The sequence below is a fragment of the Ammodytes marinus genome (genome assembly GCF_949987685.1).
Source record: "Ammodytes marinus genome assembly, chromosome: 1".
Classification (NCBI taxonomy): domain Eukaryota; kingdom Metazoa; phylum Chordata; class Actinopteri; order Uranoscopiformes; family Ammodytidae; genus Ammodytes; species Ammodytes marinus.
The window spans coordinates 14512070-14539353 of record NC_137230.1 but is presented as its reverse complement, the minus strand read 5'-3'; the positions used below and the strand labels follow the sequence as shown (position 1 = coordinate 14539353).

General features: G+C 42.2%; 3 protein-coding genes across 6 annotated transcripts; 1 reads left to right on the top strand and 2 right to left on the bottom strand.

Moving 5' to 3' along the window:
• Positions 1–245: 245 nt before the first annotated feature.
• afg2b (AFG2 AAA ATPase homolog B) lies at positions 246–5355 on the bottom strand. The gene is made up of 10 exons (XM_080039597.1): positions 4461–5355; positions 4174–4359; positions 3293–3577; positions 2994–3179; positions 2216–2374; positions 1864–2073; positions 1543–1767; positions 837–971; positions 549–674; positions 246–441 (listed from the first exon to the last, which is right to left on the bottom strand). The coding sequence occupies exons 1-10, from the start codon at positions 5067–5069 to the stop codon at positions 304–306; spliced, it is 2259 nt and encodes a 752-aa protein (XP_079895723.1). The 5' UTR covers positions 5070–5355; the 3' UTR covers positions 246–303.
• Positions 5356–6236: 881 nt separating this feature from the next.
• nnt2 (nicotinamide nucleotide transhydrogenase 2) lies at positions 6237–22954 on the top strand. Its single transcript, XM_080053976.1, has 22 exons — positions 6237–6337; positions 6948–7107; positions 7909–8138; positions 8237–8436; positions 8528–8615; positions 8769–8857; positions 8935–9122; positions 10392–10525; positions 10638–10829; positions 11529–11679; positions 12920–13081; positions 13176–13286; positions 13408–13553; positions 14483–14678; positions 15524–15757; positions 16250–16410; positions 16776–16955; positions 17048–17207; positions 19298–19379; positions 21879–21997; positions 22364–22479; positions 22587–22954. Exons 2-22 carry the CDS (start codon positions 6978–6980, stop codon positions 22731–22733), a joined length of 3216 nt encoding a protein of 1071 aa, XP_079910102.1. The 5' UTR covers positions 6237–6337; positions 6948–6977; the 3' UTR covers positions 22734–22954.
• Positions 22955–23285: 331 nt separating this feature from the next.
• Positions 23286–26796, bottom strand: dtwd1 (DTW domain containing 1). Of its 4 annotated transcripts, none has more exons than XM_080027461.1 (5): positions 26723–26796; positions 25330–25645; positions 24992–25129; positions 23810–24089; positions 23286–23680 (listed from the first exon to the last, which is right to left on the bottom strand). In XM_080027461.1, exons 1-5 carry the CDS (start codon positions 26761–26763, stop codon positions 23451–23453), a joined length of 1005 nt encoding a protein of 334 aa, XP_079883587.1. In that variant the 5' UTR covers positions 26764–26796; the 3' UTR covers positions 23286–23450. The 4 variants fall into 4 exon arrangements, with proteins under 4 accessions (XP_079883587.1, XP_079883588.1, XP_079883589.1 ...); XM_080027462.1 differs by having other exon boundaries at positions 26354–26765; XM_080027463.1 differs by having other exon boundaries at positions 26497–26765.
• Between the last annotated feature and the right edge of the window lie 488 nt (positions 26797–27284).

Sequence of the window (27284 nt, the reverse complement as noted above, 5' to 3'; positions counted from 1 at the left end):
CTTCCTGCACTGAAATGCACCAGTGGAGTTTCAGTTCAATAACACAGAGCCACTGAGCTGATGATCAATACATCATCTGAGTTGGCAGCTCCCTCTTGTGGCCACATTTCAACACTGAACGTCAATGTGCTTGTAGAGGATTTCAAAGTGTGGATCTCAAGCATTAAATTCTTTCTTGGTTAAAACATATAAGAAAAAAAATAAAACAGACACCAAGTTTAAGTTTTACACATTTTATTGCAGACACATTTTTTTCTAATAACATAATTTATGAAAGCTTTGGTCTAGGTCACATGTGGTTTGTCATCTGGGCGTTGTTTGATATGCGTTGACCTGCTGTGCAGTGAGAGAGGGGCTCATTTTGCTGAGGGACCGGAGGAAGTATGTGTGTTTGATGTCAGATGCCGCCATCATTTCCTCTTGTAGCGCCAACAGAGCAGCCTGAAAAACAAATACATTTTTTTTGTTTTAAGGTATTCCCATATGATTAATTTGTTTTGGTTTTTTAATTGGTGTAAGGCCTTTGGTGTGTGTATATTTCACGTTACCTCTTTACACAGATTTCCCAGGTCAGCTCCTGAGTAATGCTCGGTCTTCGCAGCCAGCTCTTCCAGACACACATCAGCAGCTACGGGCATCGACTCTGTACACACCTTTAGGATGCAGAGACGAGCCTGGACCACACATTTACTGGGGTTAGTCAATTGAAGATACACTTAAACAAAAATACATAGTTGTTACTTGTTGAATTACTTTAAATATCTCTCATAAGATCACTGTTATAGGTACTACAATTTCTTTTACCTTTTTTTATTCCTTTGAGAAAATTATTTTACCTGCTGATCCGGTGGTGGGACGTAGATGATGTGATCCAGCCTGCCAGGTCTGAGGAGGGCGCTGTCTATGCAGTCAGGTCTGTTTGTGGCGGCTATAACCATCACTTCTTTGTTGCATACCTCTTGGTTGTCTAGCTGTCAAAGAACAAAAGCAGCTTAAAATGTAAAGTGTGGAGTAAATTCCCTCACATGGATTAAACGTGTTGAGTACACAATTCCTATTTTTGCCTTAAACAAAAGACAACCCTGTTAAACAGTAATGTTGTTGTTTTTATGGCACATGTATCTAGTTTAAGCTAATATTGTTTTATTTTCTGCTTTGATTAGAAAGACTTTAATTTTGAAAGTTTATGGTGTTGCACTTTCTGCTAACCTGCCGCAATTGCCTATAGAGTGTATAAGCAGTAAAAATAAAAGGGGTAAATGCCTAAGGTTGAATATATTAGCACCCTCCGAAGAGGCACAAGGTTTGTTTTAGTTGTAATACTTTAGTATAAAAATATAGCTTGTGTTTTAAATTCGTTTTGAGCTTGTTATAGCTTTTCTTAACACGTTTACTTGAATTGATGTTAGCCAGTGTGAGGAAAGTGCTTTTGCAACCAGCTCTTACGTTGGTAAGTATGAAATCATGAGTCGAGTGTCAGACCATCTTTCGGAGGGATACACAAAGAGGTATCGCTTCAAGCACATTTCCATAATATCTTACCTGTTCCTCTGTGTGACTGTGACCCTCTCCCTCTGCCAGGAGGACCTTCTCTGCCCCTCTCCTCTCCAGCGTCTTCAGGCCGACCCCATCCATCTCGTTCAGCAGCACAGACAGGAGGCGGGTCTGTACGCCATTGGTCTGACCGCTTGACCGCGAGCCAATCAGAGAGTCAATCTCATCGAGGAACAGGATGCAGGGAGCACAGGCCCGGGCCTGACGAAACAGCTGTGTACCAACAGACAGGTGAGGGTGTTTATGGGTGGGACGGGCAGGTTGACACAAACACGGCAGGTGTTACTACAGTCTGTAAACAGAAAGTACCTGTGCCAAAGCCTTCTCAGAGTCTCCGACATAGGGGGAGTAGAGGTCAGCCCCACTGACCGACAGGAAGGCACAATGAGACGAGCAGGCTGCAGCCTTGACCAGTGTAGTCTTTGCACATCCCGGAGGTCCGTACAGCAGCACGCCACGGGGCCGACGCAGACCCAAACGGACAAAGGCCTCGGGGTATTTCATCGGCCACTCAATACTCTTTGATGTTCAGACAAAAGAGGATAGGTGGAGGTAAAACACAAACCATTAATACAGAGTTTCCTTTATCAGTAAAAAAGCTCATATGACAACTCTTTGCATTTTTTTACGTTGTCTTATTCAACCACTGCCTCTCATTTACCTGTCTTAGTTTGAGTTTGACCTCCTCAAGGCCTCCTATCTGCTCCCAAGACATCGGAGGGAGATCCATCCTACCCAGGCTGCTGCGCAGGCATGATGGACGCACTGACTTCAGGGCCTCTTGGAAGTGCTTCATACCCACCGCCTGCTCTTCAGAACCCTGCAGACAACAACAAGGAAGACAAAATATAAAAATCTTTCATACATCTAAAGTATGTCTTTAACACTCTGAAGGCATTAGCAGAGTTTATACACTATTTCAGTTTTATTTAATTTACTTAAATAAAACCACAATAATCTACCCTAAAAAAGAAATGCTTTCCAGAAAACCCTGGATACATACATTTAAAACAAACAACAATAAATCAGATGCATTTTGAGCCATTATCAGGTACATAACATGTCCATATGATATACCGACTGTAGTGTGAATGCAAGTGAATCTTTGACTTTTAATTTAGGGATGCATTGTCATCTTTATATTAAAAATGCAGCACAACACATGTCAACTGTTGCAACTATGCCATAATTTAAGAAACAATCTTTAATGCACATGTTGGGTTGCCATATAAAGGCCATTATCCTCTTCTCTAGCTGTAAAGCTGAGCACTCATGTAAGTTTTTCCTGTTCAAACAGTTGTAGCTTGTATCAGTAAAGCAGAGAAATATGATCTCAAGTCCAACCAATTCTGGTTGTATGTTTGTCAGAAGGAACAAAATGCAGCTCTAAATAGAGATTACATGTTTAACTAGCAGTTATAAATATATTTGTCTTTTACCTTTGAGTCCTCCCGTATAGCATGCATGGCAGCCTCCCTGCACAGGGCACTGAGGTCTGCTCCCACATAGCCTGTAGTCCTCTGTGCAAGCTCTGCCATGTCCACACTGTGACACACGGGCATCCTCGCACACAGGACGGACAAGATGGCTTTTCTCTGCTGCAACGTGGGAGCTCCAATGATAACCTGATGGGGGAGGGATGTCAAATTCAGAACTTCATAGGTTTATTTACATTTATCATAATTATAATAATTATTATTATTATTACACATTGGGTTCTGCATTTCATCACCCGTACCTCTCTGTCAAACCTGCCAGGCCTGCGCAGTGCAGGGTCCAGGCTGTCTGGTCGGTTGGTGGCTCCCACCATGAGGAAGTGGTCGGACTGATCCATCCCGTCCATCAGTGTGAGCAGCTGAGCCACCAGACGGTTCTCTGGTGACGAGGAGCCAGTCCTCCGGGGACACAGAGAGTCTAACTCGTCTAAGAACAGCACACAGGGACCCTCTTCAGCAGCAGACCGCGCCCGCTCAAACACAGCACGAAGCTTCTCCTCACTCTCACCCGGCCGTGATCCCACCACCTGAAATAATCATTCACATTACATTACTATCCTTTTTTAATATTCCTGATTTATATATAAAATTAAAAGTAAAATGGAAGCATGTTTATTCCGAGTTTAAGATCACATTATGGGAACACAAGGAAATAAATATGATGGGACCTCTATGTTATACACCACAGCAGCTTTGATTGGTGTTAAATCAAACATGACTTGTGTAACAGTATTTCTGCTTGGATGTAATATTTTAGTACTCTGCCCATGAATGAGCGTAAGGTGATATGACCATATAAACCCTGAAAAAAACATACATTTTTCAATCGTCAGAGCTTTTGATGAACCCGGACAGTGTAATATCTTTGGTTTTACAAGGCAATAGCAGGAACATTTTTAAATAGATAAAAAAGTACAAATGTATGTCAACATTGATGAAGCAAATCTTCAGGTTCTAATTGATCAGATTTGCCACCCAAGAAAAAGTATATTCATCGTTCAACAGGTTCAAAATCATATTACACAGAGTTGATTTTAGAAAAATATAATTCCCCATACTGTGATCGCCAGTGTTTTACTAGACATATTAATGGTATAAGATTGACATTAGTATTATTTGTTACCTCTGGCCCTCTGACTACCACCAGACTGGCTCCGACCTCCCCCACCGCTTTGCGGACCAGCAGGGTCTTGCCCACTCCTGGAGGCCCCACCAGGAGCACCCCTCTGGGACACGACACACCCAGAGAGCTCAGGGTCCCTGGATAGAGCAAGGGCAGCTGAAGCATCTCCTTCAGCGAAGCGTTCACCTGAAACACAATTGAAAAAAATTAGAATCACAAAGTTGGAATACACAATCACTCAAGATGAATACCAAGAATGTCATTAAAGACAGTGAATGTATTCTGACCTCATCCAGACCCCCCAGTGGGACTGTGGTATTGCCCTGCAGCTGACTCTTGTAATGCCTGAGTGTCTGGATGCCAGCTATCTCCACAGCAGTTTTAGAGGTGATCAGTCCAGCGTTGGCAGAATCCAGATTGAGGCTTTCGATAACAATATATCTGATCTCTGTATCAAAATCCACCAGGTTTACCACATGCTTGTTGTGGACATATACACCCTTTAGCATGTCTTTCACCAGCTCATGAACAAGGCGAGGAGCTCTGTGTTTTTTGAAATCAGCACTCTGGACCACCACAGTTACTTTGACACCTTTCAGTTTGGGGCAGGGCGCAGGTATGAGATGACTAGGGTCCAGGGCGAGGTGAGTGGGTGGGTGAGAGATCAAACCGGGAGAGACACATTTCAGATCCATCTGCACGAAGCCCTCTGCCAGGTCAGGCCGGGGCCAGGCGGTGCACAAGCAGCTTCCCCCGGGAACACACACCAGCAGAGGCGAGCCCAGCCTCAGACCCAGGGACGACATCAATCCTGGACCCAGCCTGCATCTCTGAGAGCCCCGGTCCGACGGATCCACTGATAGCAGCTTCAGAGACATATCCTCGTCCACCAGCATTTGATGGCTGTCAAAATATATAACGTTTCTTCTTTAATTATCAGTTATCTTCAGGTCCTCGTGTGTAAAAGGCAGATTCGCGCTGACAGTAGCCGATCGAGCTTGTGCCATTACCTGTAGTAGGCTATGCTGCTAGCTGTTATAGCCACAACTTGATTCTTAGCTCCGATTAACACTTTTTCTTTTTACGACAGTTGTCACATATTTACATACCATATAAAGAGTGACATCAGTGAATAGCGGCTTATATGCGTACTGTGTTAGCGGTGCTGACAGAACACGGCCAATAATGTTTACAAAATCCATGTGGTGCTAAAAGGAGATGGCCAACCAAAACCTTTTCCTGTGCCATAATGAGGCGGTTTCCGCTTTGCAAAGGGGATCAACCTCTATTTGCGAAGCTGAACCTCAAATATGTCCATGAGCGGAACCCGCCTATTATTTTTAATAATTTAGACAAAAAAATGGGTATACCGTTAGTCTACTTTACTTCTTTAAAGAAAACCGTAAAACATTTATCTCGTAGCCTAGGTCTAAATTAGTTCTGTTGTAATAATTTACAATCGACAGAAACAGTGTGACTACTTACTTTATAGTCAGATAGCATGTGCCTGTCTTTCCCTTTATCACGTCCATATCATAAACTTTATAAACTGAGTTATTTATTTTGATATAGGAGAAAAAGCAAATGTATAGTCATGTTTGTCCAACAATTTGAAAGTCTGGCACATTTCTCTGACGCTCTGGCGTCACCATGTGCACAGAAGGGGAAATACCATGGTAAAGGTAAATACAGCAAGTAAAAAACATTTTAAACAAACATTTGGCTAATATTCCCAAATTATATGTGCGTTTGCTACTTTAGCATAATGTTTGTTTGGAGCTGCGTAGGAAAGCGAAAGGTAAGAGGTAGACTATCGCACAACCGTCCATCTATGCATAATTTTTATTTTTTATTTATTAAATAGACCACATATTTATCATTTTTGATCATTTTAATTCATCTTTTAATTCGCAGGTAGGCTGACTTTTTAAGCAGCGGCTGCAGGGATTTTATCTGCTCCAGGGGTGGTCATCATGAGCGCAGTCACATGGTTTTGCTATTTATACATAAATATAGTGCGCCAGTGATATCGAAACTGCGGAAGGTCGTCTGTCCGTCCCTGCTAGCAATCGAGGAAACTTTGGTTAGGACGTCTCACAGGTGACCCTGCAGCTGAGGGGGAAAGTTGAGCCAATACCCTGCTCTTTCTGGAATAATCTGAAAGGCAAGTCTGCGAATAATTACGCAAATCAACAAACACACCAATCTATGAGTGAGTTAGTGAAAGGTGTATAATGAAGGACACTGATTGACTTTGTGATTCAGTGAATGCATTAAAAAAAAGTCATAAACATCAAGAGTAGGCCTACTGCAAGTTTCCATAATCCTTTTTTTTTTTTGGTAGCCTAATTAAATTTGCTTGGATATACCATCTTAATTATTTTTATTTTAAGTTTGTGTCTGAGTCCTGCACTGTCCTCTTCTAGCCCCACAGCACTTTAATCTAAACAAAGATTTCTCTGCTCATGCTCCCAACAACTAGGCCACACTTGGCACAGTTTCCTCCTTTGCCGTCATAATTCTAGATCTCGCGAACAAACCCGGAGTGTGGAATCAACCCTGGCTGGGCCCTGTGTGTGTGTGTGTATGAGAAAGCGTGTGTCTCGTGTCCTGCAGAACTGAAATGTCACACTGCTGGCTGTAGGCCTCACAGCACAGACAAACCTGAGTGTGTGACTTGGGACCTGCTTGGATTATAATGTGCTTTGCTGTTTGACAGCTGATGCAGAAGTAGTTTTTAACTTATTGGCCAGCTTTGCTTATTTGTGTTGAAGAGGGAGTCTCGGGGCGGACACTCGGTCACCATGTCGACCCTTCTGCGATGCTTATCCAGCTCCTCTGTCCTCTGCCTCCAGCGTGGGGCCCGTCAAAAGCTCACTGGAAAGAGGCACTTCAGGACTTTCCCTGTGTTATTGGACCAACAGGCCTCCAAAGGTAGGAAATGTCTCGCTCTATTAAAATATTTCTTCCTAACGATAACAATATTTTACACAGAGGACGGCCTAGATCTGCGCACACTGGTTGGTTTGGACTCCTCTGTGTCTGTGTTTGAGGAATGAGAGCGTACCAGTTCACTCAAGGACACAGTCCTTCTGGCCAGAGGAGTGGAAAACTCCACGGATCATGAATAGTTTGTAGCATGTTGCGATAGATGTTCCCCAAATAGGGGGAAAAATACTGTCATAAAACCAGGCAAGAGGCTATATGCTCTCTGAGCTGCGGGAGCTGCTAACATGTGAGAACATGCGAGAGGTCAGTTAAAGGTGACATGTGAAAGTTAGTTAGTCTGGCAGATCCTATTCACAGATATTTCTTTATGGAGTGTGTGCCGTCTGCGGAGTGGGCACATGTCACAGTGTAAGTTTTGTGACTTACTTAGGGCTTTTTAAGTTTGAATTCTGAGCGGGTCTGTGTGGGAGTGCAGGCCTCTCTGTGTGTGCTGGCTCCCAGCCAATCACCTGCTAATAATGTCTCCATAGTGGCGAGGTCACCATGCCATGTATGGAGAGAAATGTGTAACCTGAAACTCTCCCCAGCCACACAATCTTGGCCGTACACGCATGCGCTCCTCCACGAGAAAGATAAAGAAACAAGTCCAACTTTTTCATTATAAAGTGATGCTAGCCTATTTCATGTGTGAAATGTTCTATTATTCATCTGAAAAAAGTTTTTGTTTTTTGCCTTCCGTGACTTTATGTGCTGCGGACTCAACTATCAGCTTGGTTGTGTGTTCAGGTGTGCTGTACAAGGAAGTGGTGGTTGGCGTTCCTAAAGAGACATTCCTGAATGAGAGGCGCGTGGCGTTGTCTCCTGCCGGGGTGCAGGCCTTGGTCAAACAGGGCTTCCAGGTGCAGGTGGAGAGCGGAGCTGGAGATGAATCCAAGTTCTCTGATCAGATGTACAAAGATGCTGGAGCCTCCATCACCGACGTCAAGGGGGCCCTCGGCTCAGACCTGGTCCTCAAGGTTCGTACCCATCAGCCATTTGCTCTTCCAAAATAATTACTTTGAGTCTAGATATGACTGAATTCCTGCTCCTGTTACATCCTCTTTTTCCACTGTAGGTTCGTGCCCCGAGTTCAAGCGAGGCAGACCTCCTGAAGGCCAAGTCCACCTTGGTGAGCTTCATCTATCCAGCGCAGAACCCAGATCTGATGAAGAAGCTGTCGGAGAGGCAGAGCACAGTGCTGGCCATGGACCAGGTTCCCAGAGTCACCATCGCACAGGGCTACGACGCACTCAGCTCCATGGCTAACATCGCTGGGTATAGAACAATATAACCCTCACACGCAGCTGTTCCAGAATAGTTAGCTAGTTCCAGTAATGTACCTTGAATGTTTGTTTTTGTTTTGTAGGTACAAGGCTGTTATTTTGGCTGCAAATCACTTTGGCCGTTTCTTTACGGGTCAGATAACAGCTGCAGGAAAAGTGCCCCCTGCTAAGGTAACCGTCTACGTAGTACGCAAATCGACATGGGTGATTTGTATCTTCCCGCAAATGAGTTCTTCTTTTTAATGTACCCAAAATAAAAGTGAATGGACAGTGTCAGCCTCCACCTGCTGCAATAATGTATATGGATGTTTCCGCTGTGCACAGGTCCTGGTTATTGGAGGTGGAGTGGCTGGTTTGGCAGCAGCAGGTGCAGCAAAGTCGATGGGAGCCATAGTCAGAGGATTTGACACCAGGTAATAAGATGAGGGCGAGAGGTGAAAGAGATGATGGTAGGGATGTGACAATAACCTGACTGTTTCTTGACCATCAGGCCAGCGGCCCTGGAGCAGTTCAAGTCATTTGGGGCGGAAACTTTAGAAGTAGACATGAAAGAGTCTGGTGAGGGGGGCGGAGGTTACGCCAAAGAGATGTCTAAGGAGTTCATCGAGGCCGAGATGGCCCTTTTCGCCAAGCAGTGCAAAGAGGTCGACATTGTAATCACCACAGCCCTTATTCCAGGTCAGAGTGGTATCTTGCATTTTATCTTTTGGTGTTTAAAGGAAGTGATATTTTTTTGTTAATATAACTGTCAAATCACTCTATATTTATACTGCAATCACTTAAACAAAATGTGCAGTTTATAATACGGGTCTCCCAGTCATTCAGCTATGCAGTAATTGCCAGATAAAATGTTGAGTATCCCGCTCATTTTTACCCAATCAGGAGACAGGTCACCTAAAAGAGGCGGGTCTCTGTGCTGGTGAACGATGACTCGCTGCTCTCCATTGCGGCACTATCTGATGAGGACGGCTGCGCTTCATGTGGTGGTGACGTAGGGACGAGGGAGGGGACTGCTAACTGCAGTCACTGACAGGAAGTTAGCTAAAGAGACCATATCACTTACTTCTCCTTTAAAGGTGCACTATGCAATTTCTGGAGAGGCCGATTTGATTACATATGCAGAGCCTGTAGTTGGTTTAAAAACACATTTTCTCTACATGTAATTTTTAGTATTGAACATCATCATAATTTAAAACATTTTTAATTTTGAGGCACCTGGAACCAAATGTAAGACTAGAATATGTTTTTAAACCACTGTGGGCACTGCTGCTGTAGCTTCTCTCATTCCAAAGAGTTCCAGGGATCCAATTTTACTTGAGGAAAGTTTGTTTCTTAAGTAATGAGAATATACCTTCAGAAATGTTCACTTCTCTGACATACATACATAGTGCACCTTTTAATAAAGCTGCATCAATGGGTTTTATTTAGCATATTAACATTAAACAATATTACACATGGATGAGATCTATGAGCGTGCTGAGCTTTTAAGCCTCATTTGAATTAATAATTTGCTTTAGCAGACTGGAAATGTACTTCAAAGTTGAAACTTGTCTACTATGATTAATGCAGCAATGTCGGCTGATTCCAGTAACACATTTGGATATAGCTCCCCTCCCTCAACTGACAAAAAGTTTCAGATCGGCTGGTGAGCATACAGAGTAGAACCAGATGTTCTCAGGAGTTGGTGGCGACTGAATCAAAGCTGAACTTGGGACTTAACAATGGCAGGTGGCCAAACAAACTACTTTAAGGAAATGCTAACAGAGTTTATATCTGTTGATATTGTAAGTAGGACACAGCCACAACAACTGGATAAGACATTTTGTTCTGCCCTCCTGTGGCCACAAAATGTTAATGCAGCTTTAACATGGAATCACTGTCCTCTGACTTTCCTGTTTAGTAGATTGCATTTTCTTATGAACATTTTGTCGCTCTGTTGCCATGCAGGGAAGCGGGCTCCCATTCTGATCAAGAAGGAGTTTGTGGATTCGATGAAGGATGGCTCTGTGGTGGTGGACCTGGCTGCAGAGGCAGGGGGCAACATCGAGACCATCAGGCCTGGAGAGCTGCACGTTCACAAGGTAAGGTTTTTTTCTTAAGTCCCTTTGGAAAGCCTTTGTTCCACACAATATAAAGTGTAATGATGTTGTACTTTTTTTTAAATACTTTTTAACCCCCTTTATATGTAACTAGGGAGTAACACACATTGGCTACACAGACCTGCCCAGCCGCTTGGCCACCCAGGCCAGCACTCTGTATTCCAACAACGTACTGAAGTTGCTGAAGGCCATCAGCCCAGACAAGGAATACTTCCACTACGAGCCCGTTGAAGAATTTGACTACGGAACACTTGACCATGTCATACGTGGGACTGTTGTTATGAAGGTGGGTTTTTTTCTTCTTTTTTCGTAACTGTCTACATGCGGCCTCCATCTCCTCTGCTGGCATCCCTCTCTCTCTCTCTCTCTCTCTCTCTTTCTTTCTTTCTTTCTTTCTTTCTTTCTTTCTTTCTTTCTTTCTTTCTTTCTTTCTTTCTTTCTTTCTTTCTTTCTTTCTTTCTTTCTTTCTTTCTTTCTCTCTTTCTTTCTTTCTCTCTTTCTCTGCATGAGCTATCAGACCTGTCATGCTAGGATACCTCGCCAAATGAGTACTAAAATCCCAGTCCCAGCTGGGAATGGCTCATGTTGGATCCCAGCAAGAATGTTATGAACGTTTTCAAAATATACTTTCCCAGGAATTTTGGCTTTGTCAGATTGTTTATGGCAGAGAAAGCATGCAACCACAACAGGACATATCAGTTTACCCCTCCCCTTGTTAAACTAAGCATTATTCAAGCCCCCTTTTTTTTAAAAGAGAATTTATCTTTCAAAACCACTGGTAACCGGGTCGTGATTGCTGTTTGTTCAGTATAATCTCCTTTTGCGGTCGTTGAGTTTGTGTCTTGAGTGCTCTGACCAGCCAGACGAGATCTCCCACAATGCACGTCTCCTAAGTCCTGATGTCTTTCTCTCACGCAAAACTTCCTCTGAGTTCTCACACTGGTCCTCTGAGTCTGTTTTTTTTTTTTGTTGCTTGTGTGTCTAGGAAGGCAAGAACATGTTCCCATCTCCCCAACCCAAAACCGTCCCCCCACCCCCGGTGAAAACGAAATCCGTGGCAGAGTTGGAGGCTGAGAAAGCAGTGGAGATCTCCCCCTTCCGCCGCACCATGACCAATGCTGGCTCCTACACTGCAGGTCAGACACACATGCACATATCCGTGCAGAACTATTCAGACTCCTAGACATATGGCACGGTTACATGTGCTTATGATTCTTTCCGAACAATGATTCTCTGCTGAAGGGAACACTTAATTTAATTTAATACTTTTTCAATTTACCCTAATGAAATTAAAATTCTATAACTTTCTTTGGGCTTGAATGCTCATCGTGTTTTAGTCTGGTGTAACATATTTGTTTTTCTGATATGTAGCAGTTGCAAATGGAGCAGAAGTAAAAGGGTAAAAAATTGTTAAAAAATTATAAATTTGAGTAACATTTGTTCAAGCCTTTCATATATTCATTCATTTCAAGATATACTTTTCTTTCATTGCAGTAAACTGAGTATCTTTAGGTTTGAACTGGGTGAAAGTAATTTAGACAAAAGTCACCATATGTAAATTATGATGGAGATTTAAAAGAATAAATGTCTGATATTTTTTGGACAAATATTAATCAAGTAAATCATTAGCAGATTAATCGATAATACAAATAATTCTTAGTTGCAAACCATAGTTTGATTTTCGTTTTATATTACAGTATACTATTACAGTATACTGTGTATATATATATATCCTTGTCTGGGCTGATGGCCTTCAGCAACTTCAGTACGTTGTTGGAATACAGAGTGCTGGCCTGGGTGGCCAAGCGGCTGGGCAGGTCTGTGTAGCCAATGTGTGTTACTCCCTAGTTACATATAAAGGGGGTAAAAAAGTATTTAAAAAAAAGTACAACATCATTAAACTTTACATTGTGTGGAACAAAGGCTTTCCAAAGGGACTTAAGAAAAAAACCTCACCTTGTGAACGTGCAGCTCTCCAGGCCTGATGGATATATATATATATATATATATATATATATATATATATATATATATATATATATATATATATATATATATATATCTCTCTCTATCATTTCAAAATATTGGACTTTTCCTTCCTTACTGGTGCTCCTTTTTATTATTAAGCAGTGAGGAAAATATATTTCAGTTTAGTATGACTCAGTCCTTTTGAAGTTTCAAAAATACTATGACTCATCACACTTGCATGACCTGTAACAAGTGTTTTTCCTTTAAAATCATAAAATTGCTTTCATGTTTAAAAAAGGAACTTGAAGGAGAACAAGAGAAAGACCACCCATTTTTTCCACCAAGGCAAAAAAAGGGGGGAAGGAACTAACAACAATAACAACCCGGCTCTGCTCTGTCTCTCTGTAGGTGTGTCCACCCTTCTGGCTCTGGGCATCCTCTCTCCCAACGCAGCCTTCACCCAGATGGTCACCACCTTTGGCTTGTCTGGGATTGTGGGATACCACACTGTGTGGGGCGTGACCCCCGCACTGCACTCTCCCCTCATGTCTGTCACCAACGCTATCTCAGGTCAGGAGTCGGTATAAGATGTCAAAGAATGGTTTGTTTTTGTTTTGTGACATTAAATGCTAATTTCTATCAATTTCTGTCTTCTCTCTGGCAGGCCTGACAGCGGTTGGAGGTCTGGTGCTGATGGGTGGAGGTCTCACACCTTCCAGCCTGGCCGAGAGCCTTGCTCTTGCTGCAGCCTTTGTTTCCTCCATCAACATTGCTGGTCCGAAATCCCAACGCTTCAACTCCAAAATATTTATAGAGAAGAAGATTCTTTGCTCGCCAAATCAAATGATAAAAAAGCTCTAATGTATTTTTTTGTTTCTTCTTCTGTGTATGTGCAGGTGGATTCCTGATCACCCAGAGGATGTTGGACATGTTCAAACGTCCCACTGACCCTCCCGAGCACAACTACCTGTACGGGCTGCCCGCGGCTGCATTAGTCGGGGGATATGGAGCCTCACTGGCTGCTGGATACAACATCGAGCAGGTGACTGGAGGATATCATATTGTTTTTTTTTGTTAAAACCCAGAGGTATTTAATCTAATAATATGACTGTCAAAAAGTGAAAAAGGATTCATTAAAGAGGACCTATGATGCTTTTTGACTTTTATGACCTATAAACGTTGTTATGATGATTCATAGTCATGCTTAACCATACTAAATTATCAAATAATAACTTACATGCATTTCGACGTATTCCCTGCTGACCGTCTGGGGTGTCTGTGCAGAGCACTAAACACTATTCTAGCCAGTCGAGAAGTCACGTCTTCAAAGCGGTCTACCCTTTCATAATTTGTGACGTCGCATAAAAATTTGTGACGTGACCACGCGGATGTTTCCATGTGTGGTAATGCTGTCACTTCCCTGTTCGCGTCTGCCTCGCGCCCTTATAGGTCCATGCTCGCGCTTCCCGCCACTGAAAGTGTTCCGGAAGGAAGGTAACCAATCACAACGTAGTGGGGTTTGCAGGAGGGGGGGGAGGGTAGCGGAGATGGCCGATGCACAGGCGGAGGGAGCGGAGATTGCCGAAGCACACACACTCAAGTGTTGACAGGACGTGCTGGATCGCCAAAATAAGAGAAAGAGCTTCCCGAAAATCTACATAGTTTTTTGTGATGTGATTCGTGTCAGGTTGCTCTATAGCAGTGTAAAACAAGAAATTAAGACCAGAAAAGTAGTATAATAGGTCCTCTTTAACCATCAAAATAGCTTCTTCGTTTTGTATTTTAGGCATTTAGCAACCAACATATTGGAGGCATTATCTCCACAATGAATATTATATGTGCAGTTTTATTCATACCTTGTTAGTTTTAGTTTGATTTATTCTTGATCTAAGGGACCACTTGTTGAGAGACGTGTCTGTAACTGTGATCAAGTTCTATGCAGACAAGTCTGACTTGTGTTTTTCACCTCAGATGATCTACCTGGGCTCGGGCTTGTGTTGTGTCGGGGCGTTGGCAGGCCTCTCTGCCCAGAAAACCAGTCGTCTGGGGAACGCCCTGGGCATGATGGGAGTGGCAGGGGGCATCGCCGCCACCCTGGGTGGCCTCAAACCCTCACCGGAGCTGCTGTCTCAGATGTCTCTGGCCATGGCCACTGGTGGAACCATAGGTAGGTAGCTTCCTGCTTTTTTTTTAAATCTCCAAATTGAGATTCACATGATTTCGTGCTTGTTAGATATTCCTTAGCTGAGAAAGTATCCTTTTCAAAACTTTAGGACTAAAAATGTCTTCTCTGGCACCGATTATTGTTCATTGCAGCACTGCCTAATTAAAGTTCAGAGCAGATCTTTTTGTCTAGCATGTAAAGCCCATAGGATGACTCCCTACCGACGAGGCATGTCCAAGGTTACGGAAAACAAAATTATTAAATCTCGGACATGGCTCCTTTTTGAGGTCCAACCGTTTGTTTAGAAACTAACGAGACCCATCATGATTGAGTTACATGTTATTAACTTTGCACGCGACTGCTTCGGTCTTTGAAGAGTGTGAAGTTTTTTCCTAATTCATAACAGATCATCAATCATCCTGTCCAGATACAGAGATGAGTGGATATCGTCACATCATGTGTGAACGTTGCACATCAAAAGCAGAATGATAAATGATGGTATAATTCACACATACACACAGACTCGAAGCATGAGGGTTTGCTCTGTGTTAAATAAGTGACGCCATGTTTTCTAGAAAACACATTTATATACTTGACCTTAGGACCTCAGTAGTTGAGCTTGGAAGATCAGGAGTGTCAGCAGTAAGGTTACTGAAAACAGGTGTTTGCCTTTGAACTGTTTGCTTTTTTTTTTTTTTATATATATTTTACTCTTTCTGTTTTCAACATAGCCAGTTTTCATGAGAAGGTAACTGTCTTGTGCTTGACCCAGCCAGAATCACTGTAGTAATTCAGTAAGATTTACTGTCTTTTTCTTGTTCTTTTTTTCCCCCTCTTTTGGGCTGCAGGACTGACCCTTGCCAAGCGTATTGAAATCTCAGACTTGCCGCAGCTGGTGGCAGCCTTCCACAGCCTTGTGGGTCTGGCAGCCGTTCTCACCTGTGTCGCAGAGTACATGATTGAGTTCCCCCACCTGGACACTCACCCAGCCGCCGGCATGGTCAAGACTGTGGCGTATCTGGGCACCTACATCGGAGGTGTGACTTTCAGTGGGTCGCTGGTGGCCTACGGCAAGCTTCAAGGTAATTTTTATATTTGAAGAACCTACAGTATACTAGTATTGTGCAAGTGAGTTTTTGAAGTCTGCAGACTGTGTCCTTTACAAGTCTGATCTTGTTCTTCATCTGACACGGACCCACTAATATCTGTATAAACACACTGAGCCGTGCCTCCTCTGGCACTGATTGTCTCTTTCATCTAGTTAAAGCCCAACGATCCTCTGGTAAATCCAGGCCCGGGCTTGGGGTTGTGTTACATTGTTGTGTGACTGATCAAGAGGAACACATGAGAGAATTTCTGATAATGGCTGCTGTGGTTGGAGGAGGGCGGTTGTCTGATTTGTGGATGGGACACACTCACAGACAGCTGATTAGAGGCCTCCACAGGCCGCAAGACACTCGACACTGCTTAAGAGAACAGTGTGTTTAGATGTTTTCTCATGTCCAATTATTTCCTTTTTGAGCCTTGAAAAGAAAATCTCCAAAAACGTTTGTTGATATTTATTTTGGTTGTAGGCATCCTGAACTCTGCCCCCCTGATGTTGCCGGGACGACACATGTTGAACGCCGGTCTGATGGCAGCCTCAATGGGAGGCATCGTGCCTTTTATGCTCAGTACCACTTACGGCACTGGGATGGGGTGTCTCATGGGAGTGTCTGGGCTTTCCACTGTTATGGTGAGTGTCACAGCAAGCGTAACTAAGTTTCAACCATTCACTAAACTGACAACAGCTGAAGGGAAAACCACACTGAAGAAAAAAATAAAACTGGAAGGAATTGAGGATGTGCATCTTTTCTTTTAGTTTTTTTTTTACATTCACTCTACCAACTGAGTGAACTAGGATGTGATATTGGTAACATTTTCTATTTCTAAGAGACGGTACACACTTGGATATTGTTCCAGACAAACAAAACTGAACATTGTTACATCTCAGATTTGGAAACAAGTTGGTTTTAATTGGCTCAAATGTGATTTTTTAAATTTTTTTCCATGTCATGGTTTCATATATTCTCTAACATGGTTTTACACACACACACACAGGGTGTAACTCTGACAGCAGCCATTGGGGGCGCTGACATGCCCGTGGTCATCACTGTGTTGAACAGCTACTCTGGATGGGCGCTATGTGCCGAAGGCTTCCTACTAGACAACAATCTCATGACCATTGTCGGAGCTCTGATCGGCTCCTCCGGTGCCATCCTCTCTTACATCATGTGTGTGGTGAGTAGACATGCGTACCAAATGAGAACTTAACAGTTTACTCAGCACAGTTACCTGAAGTGACCCGAGTCATTGTTCTCTTCTCCTACAAGGCCATGAACCGATCACTTCCCAATGTGATCCTGGGTGGGTACGGCACCACATCCACGGCTGGCGGTAAGCCCATGGAGATTGTTGGCACTCACACCGAGGTCAACGTGGATCAGACCATTGACATGATCAAAGAGTCCAACAGTATCATCATCACACCAGGTACACACTGTATGCAACACAAGACATTTGTGAACAGGGTATTCAGAAGTAATGTCATTTTCTACTCGGTGTCCAAAAATAACATTTCGCGCAACTTCAGGCGTGATAATACTATTTTTTTAACATGCCAAAATAATAGTTATTATCTTTGCATTATTATAACATTGTTGGGCTTACAACATATATATTAATATTTAAAAGAAGAGGCGATCACAATCAATGTAGCAGAATTTTATAAACCGGAGCACAATTTTAGTCTCTGATCCTCTCAATACTGGACAGCTTGGATCTCCTCCTGCACTCCAGCTGCACCTTTTCACACTGTCTGGCTCAATAACATCAACTGTCTCTTATCCGAATAACCTCACCTGGGGGAAAGAAATATAGCCGCTCCGCCAAAACATGGATCAAGAATGTTATTGCAGCCGTTCTTGGGAAGCCAAAAGCTTTTTGCAAAAGTGTTTGGAAAAGTTCAGGGATCTTGGGCTGATGTGTTACTAATTGATTAAACTCAGACTATTAAAGCAGGGTCACCACAAGAGGGAGCAGTTTGTCCACAAATTATTCCACATCCACCTGGTTTAATGTAACACGGACAGCATGTAAAGAAAGTGTGTCAGTACATGTTTAGCAAACTAAGTAAAGCATGATAGGTTTAATGTTTGAGTGTTAGATGGTGACCACATCTTGATTGTATTAAGGAGAAAACACCAGACTTGTCTAACACGAGAGGAACCACTCTTGGATACTCATCTTGCTGTTGTTTTCAAGGGGATCCAAACCCACGCGAGGACAGCTGTGTGGTCCAACATGCGGCTTTGATTAGAGAACAGCGAATAGTCATAAGAGCTATTGAGTCCAGACTCAAGATTTCTCCATGCACTGTCAACAACAGAGCAAGGCAGTGAGGAAACAGAAGGCTCCAGTTGCCTCGGGAATAGGAAGATACGGGTTAATGGTTGGGGGTAAAAAAAAACTCTATTAGGGGTAATGCTGAACTCTGCAAGGTATCTGAACACCAGGGTTAAATAGGGGTTACGCAGACACAGGGTAAATATTCCTTTGCACGCAGGGGACCCAAACGCACACCGCACATGCGTTCCCCAGGAAAACTGTTTCCCAGACCAATGAACCACTGTGATTTAATACAGAGAGGGGACTTGGCGATGGATGGGGATACAGAGAGGATGACAAAAAGAAGGAATGGAGGCAGAACTGGTTTTATTGTTCTTGAACTCATGCTGGATTACATGTACAGTAACTGTCCAATGCTTATTAATTCAACTTGGGAAATTAACATGATAGACTCAATACAGAAGGATTTCAAAATATCTAGGTACCAGTGAAATAAAGCCAATATCCTATCTCATCTACTATATCTAAAGGCCAGGACACACCAGTCCGACTTGTTTCTACTTGTTCCGACTACGCAAAAAATGGAGTCGGCCGTTTCAGGAAGCTCCAGGCTTCCCGTCGCGGCCAGAGAACACACCAAACTGACTGCTGACTTTCCGTACGCTCTGTTGCTTGCGCGGGACGTAATGTCTCCATAACAGCAGGCGGCGCTAATCTGTATTGTGGCCCGAAAAAATACGAAAGCCGGAAATGATGGGACAGCTCTCTAGAGCATAAACATAGATAGAAATACGTATTTATATTTATGGACCATAAGAGCACAATTTTTAGCAGAGAGTGTCGAGCATGGTGTCGAGCAGTCAACAAGGGTTGATGCATGCGAGTACTCTCAAAACGAAACGAACAAACACATTAAAACGATGGCTAGCTGTTGTTAGCTATTTGTGCTACCCGCCTCACTTCCGGGCTTCACTGATTCGCTAGCCCTCCACCAATCAAATTGCTCCAAATGAAAGACGGTCGGCTGCCGATTGAACATGTTCAATCGGCTCAAAACAAGCCCGACGACCTCTACGTCGGCCGACGTCACGGCACACACCAAACAGATTCGTCTCCCGACCCCCTATCGACTCAACGACGGCGATTTTCGGGCTGGTGTGTCCTGGCCTTTAGATAAGATTGAGATGGCACTTTCTTTGGCATGTTAATTGTGTTTTTGTTGTTGTTTTGTTTAGGTTGGGGTCTATGTGCAGCAAAAGCCCAGTATCCAATTGCAGACATGGTGAAGATGCTGAAGGAACAGGGCAAGAGTGTCAGGTGAGACTCCAAGCTCTTCATCTCCTTTTAAAAAACAAAAATACTGCTGCTGCTTCTGTTTTCCCTGAGGGTCCAACTCCAAACTAAACAAATCTATTATAAATTAGGCACTATACGAATTAAAAAACAGCTCCTTACAATACCTCATATGAGGGAAGTTTTACTGATTTATGAAAATTGTACTTAAGTATCTTAGTTTTACTTATCTTAGCTACTACATTTCAGAGGGAAATGTTTGTACTTTTTACCCCACTGCATTTGTTACTTTATAGTTATCATTTTATTTTTTTACAATTGTGATGTAACATTCTAAATGCGATATTTAAAAAAAAATTGATGCAGTAAAGCCCAGTTCAGACCAAAGATTCACCTTGCAACTGCTTGCGACGAGACGGTTTTAGAACGTCGCAGGGGGGAAATCGCAGCAGTGTGAACTGCTCGTCGCAGCGCGTTGCAAGCCGTTGCAAGGCGTCGCAGAAGATTTAACATGTCAAATCGCAAGGTCCAGTTTTAGAACGTTTCGGCGGTCTCGTCGCAAGGAGTTGCAGTTGCAAGCAGTTGCAAGGCGAATCTTTGGTCTGAACTGGGCTTAACTGACAAATGCCCAACAACCTTCCAGTAATGAAACAAGTCAATCTTCAGCATAATGAGTAATTTTTACTTTTGAGAATTAAAGTACGTTTTTATGGTAATTAATTTGGGTTTTAAAAGTGACTTTCACTGTTCATTACATTAGAAGTTTTTCTAAGTTAAAAGACCTGAAAACTCCATACACCACTCAGTTTGCACATACAGGTCCTTCTCATATAATTAGCATATTGTGATAAAGTTGATTATTTTCCATAATATAATGATAATAATTGAACTTTCATATATTTTAGATTCATTGCACACCAACTGAAATATTTCAGGTCTTTTGTTGTTTTAATACTGATGATTTTGGCATACAGCTCATGAAAACCCCAAATTCCTATCTCAAAAAATTAGCATATCATGAAAAGGTACTCTAAACGAGCTCTTAACCTAATCATCTGAATCAACTAATTAACTCTAAACACCTGCAAAAGATTCCTGAGGCTTTTAAAAACTCCCAGCCTGGTTCATTACTCAAAACCGCAATCATGGGTAAGACTGCCGACCTGACTGCTGTCCAGAAGGCCATCATTGACACCCTCAAGCAAGAGGGTAAGACACAGAAATACATTTCTGATCGAATAGGCTGTTCCCAGAGTGCTGTATCAAGGCACCTCAGTGGGAAGTCTGTGGGAAGGAAAAAGTGTGGCAGAAAACGCTGCACAACCAGAAGAGGTGACCGGACCCTGAGGAAGATTGTGGAGAAGGGCCGATTCCAGACCTTGGGGGACCTGCGGAAGCAGTGGACTGAGTCTGGAGTAGAAACATCCAGAGCCACCGTGCACAGGCGTGTGCAGGAAATGGGCTACAGGTGCCGCATTCCCCAGGTCAAGCCACTTTTGAACCAGAAACAGCGGCAGAAGCGCCTAACCTGGGCTACAGAGAAGCAGCACTGGACTGTTGCTCAGTGGTCCAAAGCACTTTTTTCGGATGAAAGCAAATTTTGCATGTCATTCGGAAATCAAGGTGCCAGAGTCTGGAGGGAGACTGGGGAGAAGGAAATGCCAAAATGCCTGAAGTCCAGTGTCAAGTACCCACAGTCAGTGATGGTCTGGGGTGCCATGTCAGCTGCTGGTGTTGGTCCACTGTGTTTTATCAAAGGCAGGGTCAATGCAGCTAGCTATCAGGAGATTTTGGAGCACTTCATGCTTCCATCTGCTGAAAAGCTTTATGGAGATGAAGATTTCATTTTTCAACAAGACCTGGCACCTGCTCACAGTGCCAAAACCACAGGTAAATGGTTTACTGACCATGGTATTACTGTGCTCAATTGGCCTGCCAACTCTCCTGACCTGAACCCCATAGAGAATCTGTGGGATATTGTGAAGAGGAAGTTGAGAGACACCAGACCCAACACTGTGGATGAGCTTAAGGCCGCTATCGAAGCATCCTGGGCCTCCATAACACCTCAGCAGTGCCACAGGCTGATTGCCTCCATGCCACACCTCATTGAAGCAGTCATTTCTGCGAAAGGATTCCCGACCAAGTATTGAGTGCATAACTGAACATAATTATTTGAAGGTTGACTTTTTTGTATTAAAAACACTTTTCTTTTATTGGTCGGATGAAATATGCAAATTCTGAGGGATTTTTGGTTTTTCTTTACTTTTTTGCCAAAATCATCAATATTAAAACAATAAAAGGCTTGAACTACTTCAGTTGTGTGTAATGAATCTAAAATATATGAAAGTCTAATGTTTATCAGTACATTACAGAAAATATTGAACTTTATCACAATATGCTAATTATATGAGAAGGACCTGTATTTACCTGTGGTACCACGGAGCAGGGCATCATTGTTCAGTAGTGTTCAATGCATAATGAAAAGTGTTAAAGCAGTGATTATTATGTGTCAACTTCCAACAGGTTTGGTATCCACCCAGTGGCAGGTCGTATGCCTGGCCAGCTGAACGTCCTCTTGGCTGAGGCTGGTGTTCCCTATGATGTGGTCCTGGAGATGGAAGAGATCAATGATGACTTCAAAGGCAAACTCTCTTTAAAATGATTTCTAGAGGGAGCCGTCAGAATATTGACCTCTACACTGTTATCACTCCGGCAGGAAGCTGTTGAATAATTAAACTAGATCTATTATGTGTAATAATTGCATCCCCCTTTCATTAAGACTTGGAGCATCCTTGTGGACGTATCTTAATATTTAGACGTGCCATGTTTTCAGGGCAACAGTTGTGTTTTCTTAGCAACCAAACATGCACATGGTTCTGTTTATGACATAGGGAGATAAGTCTGGTGCTGGGGGAAACCCAATAACATTAGTGAGGCAAGTTGCAAATAATTCGGTTTGCGTGTTAATCGTCCTTGTGTCTAAATGTCTAAACGTTTGTGGCCCACAGAGACTGACTTGACACTGGTCATCGGAGCCAATGACACAGTAAATTCTGCAGCACAAGAAGATCCCAACTCGATAATCGCTGGCATGCCTGTTCTGGAGGTGTGGAAATCCAAACAGGTAAGTATCTTTGATATTTACAATTATAAGCACCAAAAACATCATTGTATTTATGGCTGTGTGGTACAAACAAGTGACCATACACACTGTATGCACCTTTCCTCCAGGTGATCGTGATGAAGCGTACCCTGGGCGTGGGCTACGCTGCGGTAGATAACCCCATTTTCTACAAGCCTAACACATCCATGTTACTGGGAGATGCCAAGAAGACATGCGACCTCCTTCAGGCCAAAATCAGAGAGGCCTTCTACTAGTGGCCCCTTATAAGGTTACCACTATTGACAGTCACTGTCTAGAACAGAGGATACTACAGATAATATATTCCCAGCATTGGCTTTCAATATATATATTTTTAGAGGACTGATTTATTTGGTCTGTCGCGTATGTGATTCTATTGCAAAAAAAGATGCCCAAGATTCTTAAGGATTTTCTTGAAAAATATTGACATGAATTACTCAAAGAAATGTGTACCGATTTGTAAATAAAAATATTGAAACATATCTCAAGTAATTTTTTTTAACATTACTACTACATTTTATCTTTTATAATTTGGAAAATAATAAAAATCTAAATTAAAGTGAGGAACACATAAACAGAATGCCCTAAATTTTAGATTGGGACCCTAAAAATGTCTTGATTTCTGATTTAATCTGAATAGTTTTGAATACAAGATCAATTATATCTGTCCTCTGATTTTTATATACAATCATTAACTATTACATTGCAATCAGTTTTGTTGAATTCTGTTTGAAAGGACTTGGATATCTTGTAAGTATCAAACACACCTAATTCACTTTTAAACCCCTTGTGTTTTTATTGCATATTCTTATACAAATGTCACAGTATCCCTTACAAAAGAAAACATCCCTCCGGCATGAAATAAAACCAGACATACCAGGGCTTGCAAGTAAATCAAGTCTTCAGCAACACTTCATAACAGTCTCATGTAGCTGATATTTCTATTTTTCCTCTCAGCATTTTCCAGCTGAAGTCTTGGCTTTGTTGACAACTGAGTGCAGGTAGGAGTAGAAGTACAGAAGGTTATCATATTCTCCATTGTACTCCTGGTCAAGGCTGTGCTCGTGGAAGTCCTTGAGGAAATAATATATTGCCTCGATAGTAGCTAGGTAGGTGTCTGGTTTGCCCTTCTGACGGCGCCAGAAACACGTTTGCCTCGTCTTCAGCTCCACCCGGAGTAGATCTAGAGGAGAACACAGAGTGAGATCATGTCAAACGGCATTGTGGGTGAATCCCCCCCCCCCCCTCCCTAATAATCACCAGCAGTCTGAGCTCTTTGAAAAGCAGCACAAATGCAATCTTTTATAATTACCTTGCAGTCTCTCATCTGTGCTGATCTTGTTGGTCTGGTTCCATGTGCTGTCAATGAAGACCACCCTCTGAAGGGGAAACACCCTAGACTCAGGGGCCTTGGCTTCATCTGGGGTCTCTGCCTCTGGGTTCTCTGCAGTGTGTGTGGCACCTTGAACTTCCTCTCCCTTCAACCTCTTTATGCGTGGTTGGTTGTGTGACCTGCTGTCAGCCCTGTCATGCAAACACTGCATCATGTCATGAACTGAGACAGCCCCAGGGCCAGGGAACACCAACACCACCTGGAGGGAGCAAAGAGACAACCCAGACTCAAAGATTGGAGCACCATCATGCAAACCAAGAGCACAACACACATGTGTTTCTAAGATCTGCTGTGTCTTCAATGCGGGGAGTTATGTTTGGCTAAATTTAGAAAGCACTAACAGAGAAGAATACAGTTTGATATGGGCAAAATAAAACTGGAAACATGAGGTCATTGAAGCAAAACAGATGGGAAAGCTGTTTAAGAAAAAATTGAAAATGTCAAATACTATAAACGTGAATGGCTTTTACACTAAAGCCACTGTAATTTTGTAAGTCAACTCAAATTACTGTATCTGATAATGGCTAACATAACTAGAGCTATGAAATTTAGACGTGTCAAGCATGAAATCTTCTAAATCTAATACAGATTCATCAGTTTTTCAATATAAAGTTGTATACACTGGATCAAAATCTGAAATAGTTCTGATACAACAAATATAGAAGTAAAAAATACAAACAACCAGGCATTATTTCAATAATTAAGTGAATTTAGAAGATCAGTCATATGAAAATGAAGAATACTAGAGCTGAAACAACTAGCTGACTAACAAGAACATGTTAAGGTTTATTTAGTTTAAGAGGAATGAATAAGCTTTTATTTTGATACAGTGAATTGAATATGTTTAGGTTTCAGACTGCTGAGTGGACAACATATGATAATTTGAAGGCGTAAACATGGGCTTTAGATTTTTTTTTAAATAAATATTCTTATTTTTTACCATTTCTTTTCTCTATCATTTCTACAAACAAAAGTATTAATAAACTAATCTGAATACAAATGATTCAATAATGAACGTAATCTTTAGTAGAAGCCAGTTTTCAGTTGCATCATAATTAAAAGTTAAAAAATACATTATTTTATGATGACAAAATAACTAACCTGGTCTTTGTCAAAGTCAGGTATGCAGGGGTAGGTGTATATGGTGACGTCGCTTGGTGCGAGGATCTTGGCATGGATTGCTGTGCTCTTGCCGTCTGTCTCATTGGGATGCTTGATGATGTCTATCTTTACAGGAAGCTGAGTAAAACATACAATATGTAGAGTCAGGTCCAGAAAAGGTCCATCATTTCTTTACCACGACATGTGCAACATTTCATAGATTTAACATTAAAGACGTGACTTAACATTTCCACCACATTAGGTTACTACTACTATAGCAGTAATTCAACAGCTGAAGGTTAAAAGAACAAAGATGTGAGTCCCAACCTCTTACTGACCTTAATAAAGGGAATTTCTTGCTGGGCGACACCTATTAATGAGCAGCATGTGTAGCAGAAAAACATCCTTGATCCTCCACATTTAGTGCATTTCAACCTGCCCTCTTGCTGCGCTCTCTCCAGCACTGCGTGTGATGCCAATTTTAGTCCTTGGAGAGGCTGCTTGGCAAGCTCGAGAGCATCTGATGAATCACTAGAGACTGTTGTTTTGTCACGGCAACTAAGATGGAGACCCTGGTTTTGATCCAAACTACTCATGCTTGCTCTATAAATGTTGACAGGCCAGTACTGGAAGCTATGGGCCCCGCATTCATAGCTGAAATACAAGGATAAAAAAGTAGACAAAAATAATCAAACATTTACATAACTTTAAAGGCGAGGAGTGCAATAATGTGGAAAAGCCATTAAACAAGTTTGGGGTTGTTATTAATAAAGTCACACTAGAATCTTTTTGATGAATTCGATAAATGAGTTGGGAGATATTTTATATATTAATACAACTGTGGTGAGAGTTGTTAAAATAATATGATGTATATTAAATGCTGTTTACTCCTGGTTATAAAGATACAGTCACATGATGAACAGAGTAGTTGTTGAGTCAAAATATTCTCTTCATTTGATCACTATCGACCAGTTTAACGTTACGAAGGGATTAACTTGTTGCACCATAACATTAAAGAACATGTAGTCATTAGCAACAAGACTTTTGCCACTTAGTTGAAAAAGCCAGCAGAGAGACTGACTGTGAGAGACTGAGAGCAGCCAGTGTCATGTGTACTACACATGACACTGGCTGCTTAACGAGCAATAGCTGATGTAATGTAAGCACGTCTGTGTGGGAAAGCTAGAGAATACATGTAACTACATATAACTGTGTTATTAGCATTTGTGAGTTCAAGAGCACTATGTGCACTTTACATGTCATGTCCATGTAACTCTTTTGCTTTATTCGCTTTAGTTCAGTGAGATCTGTATGCTACTGTACACCCTAAGCTGACGTTACAGCGAGTATGCTCAACATTACCTGAATCATGCTAGTGAAGCTAGCTTCTGTTAGCAGGCTTGTCACACAGATGTTGTTTTGCAGCTACACAAATCTAAATGGCTAGTAAGGTTAGCTTAGTAACAGAAAGAAATACACACGTTCAAATAATATGTTTAGATTACTTGCAGGTACTGTGTTGTTGTCCACTAGCTAGTCGCACAACACAACAACGTGTCTACCGGCATGTGGTGATAAAAGATGTATGCTACAGCATTTCTTTATATGTCCATGGCTACCAGCAGCGTAAACTTCTTCTTCTACGCCGGAAATGCTGTCAGTCCCCCGTTGCTAAGCAGCGAATTACAACCACGAGTGACTGTCTTCCGTTGCTAAGAAGCGAATTCGAACCTGCTGTGCTCATCCCAGCATGAAGAAAGGCTCATCCCCATGTGCTCATCGTGTTTGTAGCTAGCGCGACATTGCTTGCCTGGCAATGATGGAGCATGCAGGACGGTAGAAGGTAGCCTACTACTAACGCGAAAAAGCAAACGAGCGGAACCTCGTCTTTAGACCAGGTTAATTTTAAGTTAGGTAACTAACTAGTGATAGCGGTGAACCTAACCGTTCAAAGCTTTTTACTCTGCCAATCACGTTACCTAAGCTAACTATCCACAACACATTTAGCTAGCAGTTACTTATTTAATTTTCAATACTTGATAAGTTTATTAAACCTGCAGTGTGTAGAATTTTGGGGTTTATTTCCAAGCAGATTTTGTAGAAAGTAATTATAATATCCATAAGTACATTTAATTTAGTGCATAATAGCTGAAATATTTTTTTTTAATTATTATTTTTTCCCCTTGGGTCTCATATATGTCCATATTTCTGCATATTTTGGACCATGGCCTATTGCCGCCATCTTGAAAGTGTCATAGTTGGAATGTCATTAGGTGCATTGTTTAAAATGTAG

Bases quoted from the DNA above. Each gene is read 5' to 3' on its own strand.
- afg2b (XM_080039597.1), bottom strand. From the start codon at position 5,069: ATGCTGGTGGACGAGGATATGTCTCTGAAGCTGCTATCAGTGGATCCG. The intron at 3,578-4,173 runs GTAACAAATAAT...TGATTATTTCAG, and splicing joins TGGTAGTCAGAGGGCCAGAG to GTGGTGGGATCACGGCCGGG. The intron at 442-548 runs GTAACGTGAAAT...TTTGTTTTTCAG, and splicing joins TGGGAAATCTGTGTAAAGAG to GCTGCTCTGTTGGCGCTACA.
- nnt2 (XM_080053976.1), top strand. From the start codon at position 6,978: ATGTCGACCCTTCTGCGATGCTTATCCAGCTCCTCTGTCCTCTGCCTC. The intron at 13,287-13,407 runs GTCCGAAATCCC...GTGTATGTGCAG, and splicing joins TTCCTCCATCAACATTGCTG to GTGGATTCCTGATCACCCAG. The intron at 15,758-16,249 runs GTAATTTTTATA...TTTTGGTTGTAG, and splicing joins GGCCTACGGCAAGCTTCAAG to GCATCCTGAACTCTGCCCCC.
- dtwd1 (XM_080027461.1), bottom strand. From the start codon at position 26,763: ATGGGGATGAGCCTTTCTTCATGCTGGGATGAGCACAGCAG. The intron at 25,646-26,722 runs GTTCGAATTCGC...CTTGTATTTCAG, and splicing joins TGCTGGGATGAGCACAGCAG to CTATGAATGCGGGGCCCATA. The intron at 25,130-25,329 runs GTCAGTAAGAGG...TGTTTTACTCAG, and splicing joins AAGAAATTCCCTTTATTAAG to CTTCCTGTAAAGATAGACAT.